The sequence below is a fragment of the Temnothorax curvispinosus genome, unplaced genomic scaffold (genome assembly GCF_003070985.1).
Source record: "Temnothorax curvispinosus isolate PA1 unplaced genomic scaffold, ASM307098v1 QBEX01000201.1, whole genome shotgun sequence".
NCBI lineage: Eukaryota > Metazoa > Arthropoda > Insecta > Hymenoptera > Formicidae > Temnothorax > Temnothorax curvispinosus.
In genome coordinates, this window is record NW_020209981.1 from 1 (window position 1) to 8,379 (window position 8,379).

Consider the following 8,379-nt stretch of genomic DNA (forward strand, 5'->3'; position numbering starts at 1 on the left):
TTGTCTACGTTATTGCTTTATATTTAAAAATATATATTGTTTCGTAATATTCGTAAGCACAATTATAATAGAGATAATTTATAAGTGACAATGCACGCATGACGAATACATGAACGAAATCACATTCAGTCAATCTGAATAAATTTTATGATGGATAAATACTGCTCCAGTCTGAGAACTTTATTTGATATATAAATTTATTTAAGAATAGAATTTCTGCTTTGGACCAAGATCACGCAAGTAGATTTCCTGTTTGCGAATAGATTCGATTTTTTGCTTTGTGTATTTTAATGTAACATAAGAAAACAAGATATTTCTACGATCAATATAAGATCTACAAATAAAAAATATGATGATAATTATCGCCCCAGTCTGAAAACTATGAATGAGTCGATTTACTGATAAAATTGTTTCTATTTTGTTTTTGTATTGATATATTACGGAGAGAATGCATTTTAATATTCATGTATCTCATAATTAGGAAGAGATGGAGGAGTGGATTGCGGCCTGTTACAAATTTCCTCTTCAACTCGGGCGTTCATGTAAGTTATCTATATTATTGCTTCAAACTTAATAATATATATACTGTTTTGTAATATTCGTCAGCACAGTTATAATAAAGATAATTATAATTAACAATGCATGATGAATATACAAATAAAGCCGCACTCAGTCAATCTGAATGCATTTGATGATTATTGTTTCTGAATAGCAATAATTTCAATGAGAATGTGTAAATAGAAGAAATATAACATGAATTATGCATGTTATTATAGGAGTATATACCATTTTAGATGTTTATCTGAAGAATGGATGAAGGCAAATCTTGGCCAGACCATGAAATGCAATAAGAATTAACGTAAGTCTAAAATTTCTTAATAAAACCGTTAATAAGAAAGATAACGTCAAAGTTATATTGTGAAAGTTAGGTTTATTGTCTGAATAATTAAGACATGATGAATTTTGAATTTAAGTTATCCCTGTCATACATAAAAAGATGGTGATAAAAGATGGAAATTTTCTGATGTATCAATATGTATCATTAATTGCGCAATATAAGTGCAATTTTCCAAACTAACGGAAACAATTTCTTTTTCCAGAATGTGAGAAATATGCACGGAGAATGTGCAAGGTAGTCATTTCGCTAAGTGATAACGAACTGTACATCAAATTGACGTCTTTCTCAATAAAGTAAGAATTGTTTGTTTTTTTAAATATATTTATTTCTGATTGTATGATGATTATAAAATTGACAAGCATATGTCTGAGAATCCCTTGCTGCAAAATTTTTTATCTGATAGCAAAATTTAATTATTTTAATTTTTTTTCGTACAAGTACTGTATATAAAGAATATTTTGTTTAATTTCAGATCGATATTGGTTTGCGGAAACAATGTGACCTTGAATAATGAACTGTACATCAAAATGACATCTTTCTCAATAAAGTAAGAATTGTTTGTTTTTTTAAATATATTTTTTCTGATTGTATGATGATTATAAAATTGACAAGCATATGTCTGAGAATCCCTTGCTGCAAAATTTTTTATCTGATAACAAAATTTAATTATTTTAACTTTTTTTTGTACAAGTACTGTGTATAAAGAATATTTTGTGTTTAATTTCAGATCGATATTGATTTGCGGAAACAATGTGACCTTGTGCGTGATTCGTACAGATTCCTGAAGGTAAATATTAAAGAAAATACTAGTTAAATTATAGGAATAATACTGACCCATGATACAAGATTATAAGATATGGAATATGATGTTATGAAATATATACGCTATCCTGAATATCTATGATTGGTTCTTGCCCTCGCTGATCTTATTGGTAGAAAAAAAGAATTTTTTTCATTTGTATTTGATCTTAAGGTTGTTATTTTTGTTACAGATGCACAATTAACTTTGCTGCTTAAAGATAGCCGGACGTCAAGGTAAAACAGATCATTGACATCAATAAATTTTATAACGTTTCTAAAAATTTTTTTATTAATATTTAAATGTGAAATTGAGGAAGATCTAAGTCATTTTAATGAAGAAAAATTAGAAACGTATTAAAAAACATTTGACATTTATTTTTTTTAATGATGCTTTTATAAATATACGCTATGATGTGTAGTGATAATTAGAAATTTACTGAACCAATAAACGGAAAAATTGCACAAGTTGCAATTACTACGTTTTGTTTGCTTAAAAAGTTTTGTGTTACTTTTTAGGGAGAGAGAAGATGAAAAATGAAAGATATGGATGGGAAGAGATGATGGACAAGATGAAATAAATAGCGAACATATTCCATAGAAATGTGATTCTTTTATTGGAGAACCTTTACATCTAAAGTACAAAATGCGAAGTAATACGCGTTCCTCTTGGACTAGATACCCATTCCGCGAGAAATAGTACATAATAACGGCGTGAGATTGCACGAAGGTGTTATTGCGAATTTGCATTAGCGTCCGCGTCAGTGGCTCGTCAACTTGTGCGAAACGCTATAGTCAGATCTCATCCGTGCGTACGAGAAACATCACATTCATTTCGTTAATCTTTGTTTCATGCAGGGTGATAATGGAACAACGTAAATAATAATTAGGGCTCGAACTTTGGAGAGTTAAGACTGTCCTCCAATAAAACAAAGGGGAGGTGGTAGGATCATAATATCTCGTTTCATAATATCCGAACTCTATTATGTATAATAACATAATATACGCTTATTGAAATCGATTCTACTTTAAGTGAACGCGTGAGAAGGTTTAATCGATCACACAGAGAGCTGATAATAATCTGGCGCTCGGTGCATAACACAAGGACGCGAGTACATAAGATATAACGTAATTACACTATAATACATAACGGAGAATGTGCCAGCGAACCGGCCAGGCTGTCCAGGATAATCAATATATGTAGCGTGTAAAGATTTAAAAAAGTATTCTTATTCTAAATCGCCAACAAACAGCTCACAGTAATATTTCTATCTTTTATCTAAAGTGTGCAGTGCTATTACGACCATGTCGTACATTATAAAAATCACACGCGTTTGCGGGCAAGTTGGTCGCGTCTATATACTCGTAATAATTCGTCGTTGGCCGCATCGAAGGCCGGTGGAGTGGAAACTCACTCTTGTCCTTGACATACGCCGCCCGGCTGTTTCCTCGGAACGTTGCGATGAGCAAGAGATAAGATCGAGTGTTCCGTGACACGAACGAGCTAATTGATATTGCGTACTTCTCCTTTTCGTGAATCACATTGAATATCGGTAGAAATTTTCCGTCAGACGGCGCAGAAATAAATTTTCAACACCGCCGCTGATTCATGATATTGCAAAACACGATCCTAACATTACATGAGATTCAGTTTTCGTTCACCATCGATCGATGGTTAAGATCTTTTCTGTCATTGGACACGATACAATTCTTATTAGATAAATATTCTTTGTTTCATATTGAATATATTTCGTAATATAGTAATAACATGTCATTGATCAATAAGATAAAAAATTAAATTTGGTCGTCTCTTGCTTTTAGCGATGAATTAGTATGAATCCAAGAAGGGAGGGGGTATATACTTTGTGTTCCGTAATCGATATAAAAATTTCAGTTTCTTACATATGTGGATTATTTCTTAAAGATGTAAAAAGACAATATAATGATTCAATGATCATTACAAATCTCTTTACAAGTTATCTATAATTACAATTAATATTAATGAATATAGTTTATACATTAGACACAAAATACCCTTCCTCTCTCTTGAAAGATTCAATATTTAGAAACGTTTTGAATGCACTTGCAACGTTTGCGTCGATATGGTTAGACATAATTTGTGTCGCACGTCAAGCTCTCAGGAATTTACTTTAACACCCTGTGATTTAGATCGTGTTAGTTATACGATAGAAAAATTACGAACGAATCTCGTTTTCGAGTATGTCGCCATTTAAAGAAGTAGCCTTCTTATCGGTTTCACAAAGCTAAAAAATCGGCATTCCGTAAGTTTTCCCTTTCGAATAAATCAACATTAATTCTCATTACGTGGCTATCTTCCTGAGTGACCGCTAGCACCTTTCGCTGAATATTTATATGAACTACGGCACTTTCGACCGCTGCCGTTCGCTATACTGATATACTATACATCATATTATCTACATTGAGCATGTCGCCTGCCAGTTGTCACAACTGGAGCCGGTAATTTGTGATAGGATCGAAGTCTTTTTGGTGTGTGGAATTTAAGGCCATCACATATCCCCACAATCGCATGGCGGTCGCGCATACCTTCTGTATTTCACGAACCTCTTCGAAGTCTAAATCAGCCCGCCAGTGAAATGGTGCGACCTTGGAATTCCGGAAGGTGCTCGACACCCCGCCTACGTCGGTCTTCGTATGCGTGTCCAGGAATCTCTTCACGTTCACGTGAAAGTTCAAACCGTAAAAATTGTAAAGCTCCTTCACGTGCTTGTAGGGATCCACGGACAGGTCCTCGTAGCGTACCACTCTATTTATCACATATGAATGTTAATAAACGTTCAATCTTTCATACTAATGAAATTTATAATTCATATGATGATTTTAATAAGTCGTTTGAAAATCGTGCGCGGAATAAATTTTTGCAAATGCCGACGTACAGTGACTGGCAAAGCAACGGTATGATTATATTGATTATCCGGTGTTATACCTAAAAGAACGTGGATATTTTTTTGACAGTTCTACCGCCGCGCTAAAATCCGATACCATGTCTGCGCAAACCAGAGCCGGATCGGAGCAATCGGGCTTAGTAGGACACCATTCCCTGTGTTTTCTGGATTGCAGAATACCTCTCGGATCACGAATGAGAAGAACTAGTCGCACACCCAAACTGCAATACAGATGAACGCATGTTTTTACGCGGTACGAAGAGACGTTAATGTCCAAATTAGATCTAAAGACCATCGCATGCTTTACGATTATCGCATAATTCCTTACGCTTCTTCGGCCAGAAGACTTTCCGCTATTCGCAACCTCAATCGTACGAGCTTCATCGATTGGAACGGAAATAGTCGGCAAAATTTAGAAACGAAACGCGGATCCCAACAGATGCGTTTATGTGCTTGGCATTGCCGCCATAAATGCGTGTTGTGATTAAATACCCAAGGATGAGTTTTCCCATAATCCAGGTACCGATCTGTAATTACAATTATACGCAATCATTAAACGATGCGCCTCGAGATAAATTATAGAAATTTTAAAGATGCGTGAAATTACCGAGCTCCTTGTATTCGCAATTCAACAGAGAGACTATCCTTGTCAAGGATTCTTCAGCGAGCGGCGGCTCTCGGATTTGCACAATTCCATAGTCAAGCAGCGGTTCGTAATGATAAAAATTGGCTGGATGCGCGTTCACTACGTCGCCGAGAAACGTGCTGCCGCTTCTCCAGCTCGTCAGAATTACGCTTCTCATGGGTCTACCGCCCTTCTCCATCACTAAATCTTCAAGTTTGCTGCAAACGGGTAATAGTTAAACGTTCTGATTTTCAAATTCGGTACGAAAGTTACATTCTCACGCGCGTAGTTTACCTCACATTTATCCCATATCTTCCGTTTGGATACTCATAATTTTCCATCTCTCTTGCGATCGTCCTCCTTTGTTGGTCAACCACCTCCTGAATTTCGGTGATCGTGCCATTGTACGCGGATCCTGTGATATACGCCTAAAAAGCAAATTGAAACCAATTACTAAACAGGGAATTATTACTCGTTACTTGTTAGCCAACATTACAAATAAATGCAGGGTTAAAAGAAAAACACTTTAACTTTGAAACGGGTATGCGATATACATGTCCTAAATAAGCGAACAGGAAAATGAAATCACATTTTGATATTTGATCACATAAAAGCAGATTTCTATAGCAGACAGTTTTTAATCACTCCGCTAATTTAATGAAGATAAACTTGAAAATCGCATGGACCAACAAACGTTAGTTAAAAACAGTATCTATATTTATATATCTTCATCTCTCTAGAAATAAGATACATGTAATAAAGATAACAAATATCGTTTATATTTCACGAACAAGCAGAATAAACATTTAAAATTATAATCCAAAAACAAAGGATATACGTTAGTAAAAAGCTAGTACACACACAAAAACATATATATACATATCTATACAATGAGCAGAAGCTCTACAGAGTAATAATTCAATAAATTCGATCGATCTTAATGTATGACATCACATGCAATGAAACGAATTAAAATCTATTAAAAAACGCGGATTAGCTTTCTTTATTAAAAATATAAATTTTTAAAAATATAAATTGTTTTTTCCATCTTATTTGTCAGTTAATAACAATATAATTAATAATGTTATAAATATAAACACGTATGTTTTTAGAAGTGATAAAAAAACACACAATTTTACTATACTCTATTAAAGTTAACATCGTGGAAAATAAATTGCATAAAAGAGTAATCTCTATTTCATAAGGACAGGAGCTAGTTACAGCTTTCGCTATGCTTGCTGTGTCAACATTGCGATAAGATAAGGCACTCTAACGATAAGTGGCACTCTAAACAACAATTAACAACAAGTTGCAGCATTTGCGCATTCAGATCGATACGTGTGCATACCTGGCTCACCGTTACCGGCTCTTGGATTTTGGTGGTCCGCGGCCTTATCTCAATATCCTATATCGTGGGAGAAAAAAAAAGCAACGACGTTTTAGCGTTTCGTTTGTGCGTCTCGCGTCGTGAGCACGAATATATATTCGCTGATGGAAACAATCGTGACGTGGGAACAACGATCTTTCTCCCTCTCTTTCTCAATTCTAGGTAGCGTGTTTGATGTTTCTGAAGGATGCAGGTGCGAGCAGCGAGATACCCATGATTGTACCGTGAGATTACTGTTGTCAAGAGTGAAGGTGAATGATTAAAAAGTGCCAATCTCTACGCGCGATCATGCTGATTTCGAATTATCATGTTACCAGGTGTCTTTTCTTATTCAAATTTCATAAATACGAATTGTCAAATGTTAAATGGTGCCGAATTGCAGCAAGTCGTGAACTTCCTGTCGATTTAGTTTCCAACGAGCTGATGGTCTCCGATAAAATATATTGCAGTTGACAAAATATCTCATCGTTCAGGACGCGGTTGATCCTCTGACATTTCGTAAACGACAGATAGCGATGTGTGAAAGGAAAAGAGGGAGGGGGCGGCGGACACAAAGAGAGATGGAAACAGGGAGAAAGAGGAGTCGCGCGCGTCGGTCCTTCGCGCGTCTTCGCTTCGCGTCAAGACAGATGGATGAAGAAAAAGAATTTAGGGTGCAAAAGTTTAAGACTTTACCGTCAGAAAGAGCGTGTGTGTTTGGCGTGACTCAATTTAGGGCAATCACCCCACCTCCGAATATTTACTGACCGATATCACCGGCTGCAGCCGGTGCTCGAGGTAGCTGCTGTAGCGCTGGTTAAACGCTAGGAAGAAGATGCAGACGGACGCCAGGGCTACCAGACCGTAGAAGCTCAGCCGCTTCGACATCCTTGATCCTGGAAAGCGCAGGAACTTGAAAAAGAAGACAAAAGACCATTTATATAGACTTTTTTGAATTTACGCGACGGCGACGGAGCGAAAACGCGATTTATCGGGGAAAATATAATTATTCGTAACGTATTGCGAGAACGCGTGAGAAAATTTTGAAATTAAAATTCGTCCGATATTTAAATTTACACAATGAACTTTTCCACGGAAATCGCAGTAACGACGAGGCTTGAAAGGGGAAAACGCGAGGGAAAAAATAAATATTCATTATTTTATCTTCGCCGAAAGAGCGCGAAAGCGCCCGCGGTAATTAAACGCGACTAATTAAAAGAAAACCGTCGTCGCGCGAGTCCGAATCTCCCCGCGCTCATTAAAATTCCGGCGCGTATAATCGCGATAAGGATTGGCGCGGTAATCTCGATCGAATAAAATCACGACAATAGGGAGGCCGGGAGGAGGAGGGGGAGGTTTTCCTCTTTCGCGCGGCCCGACGATAAAACGGGGCCACGATAAGACACGAGCGCGACGAAACGATCGATCGCAATTAATTGCTGGGCGGCCGCGGCGGCGGCGGGCCGATTCGTCTCACCTTTCGCGAAATGAAATCCGTCGCTAGACGATGAGGCCTCGCCATCGCTCGCCGTCGCTGGAAAACGTTCTATCAGCGAAACCGAACACCGGCAATCGTCGAATGTCGCCGCGACGTGGCATAATAGCGAAATTATGCAAAAAAAAGAAATAAAGGTCCGCTCCGCGCAAAATCGCCGTGGGCGATCCTCGGGAGCGCGACTCGCCGGAAAGAAGCACTCGTCGATTTCTTCGTGTCTGAAAAAGAATAAGTAACTCGGCGCACTTTGCGCCCGTCGAGTTTCAAACACAC

General features: G+C 37.2%; 1 protein-coding gene, 1 long non-coding RNA gene and 1 other non-coding gene across 6 annotated transcripts; 2 read left to right on the top strand and 1 right to left on the bottom strand.

Annotated features, from left to right (window-relative positions):
- Positions 1 to 71: 71 nt before the first annotated feature.
- LOC112463595 lies at positions 72 to 2,300 on the top strand. 2 transcript variants are annotated; one of them, XR_003041811.1, is made up of 6 exons: positions 72 to 542; positions 777 to 1,191; positions 1,371 to 1,445; positions 1,626 to 1,685; positions 1,891 to 1,933; positions 2,216 to 2,300. It is a non-coding gene; the product is annotated as an uncharacterized LOC112463595 (long non-coding RNA). The 2 variants fall into 2 exon arrangements; XR_003041815.1 differs by having other exon boundaries at positions 73 to 542; positions 795 to 1,191.
- Positions 344 to 406, top strand: LOC112463659. The gene has a single exon (XR_003041833.1). It is a non-coding gene; the product is annotated as a small nucleolar RNA SNORD31 (small nucleolar RNA).
- Positions 2,290 to 8,346, bottom strand: LOC112463427 (carbohydrate sulfotransferase 5-like). 3 transcript variants are annotated; one of them, XM_025029990.1, is made up of 8 exons: positions 8,089 to 8,346; positions 7,380 to 7,507; positions 6,594 to 6,650; positions 5,540 to 5,673; positions 5,228 to 5,463; positions 4,949 to 5,147; positions 4,662 to 4,841; positions 2,290 to 4,481 (listed from the first exon to the last, which is right to left on the bottom strand). In XM_025029990.1, the coding sequence occupies exons 2-8, from the start codon at positions 7,497 to 7,499 to the stop codon at positions 4,160 to 4,162; spliced, it is 1,248 nt and encodes a 415-aa protein (XP_024885758.1). In that variant the 5' UTR covers positions 7,500 to 7,507; positions 8,089 to 8,346; the 3' UTR covers positions 2,290 to 4,159. The 3 variants fall into 3 exon arrangements, with proteins under 3 accessions (XP_024885758.1, XP_024885631.1, XP_024885688.1); XM_025029863.1 differs by having other exon boundaries at positions 7,380 to 7,523; positions 8,089 to 8,214; XM_025029920.1 differs by lacking the exon at positions 6,594 to 6,650 and having other exon boundaries at positions 7,380 to 7,523; positions 8,089 to 8,214.
- Between the last annotated feature and the right edge of the window lie 33 nt (positions 8,347 to 8,379).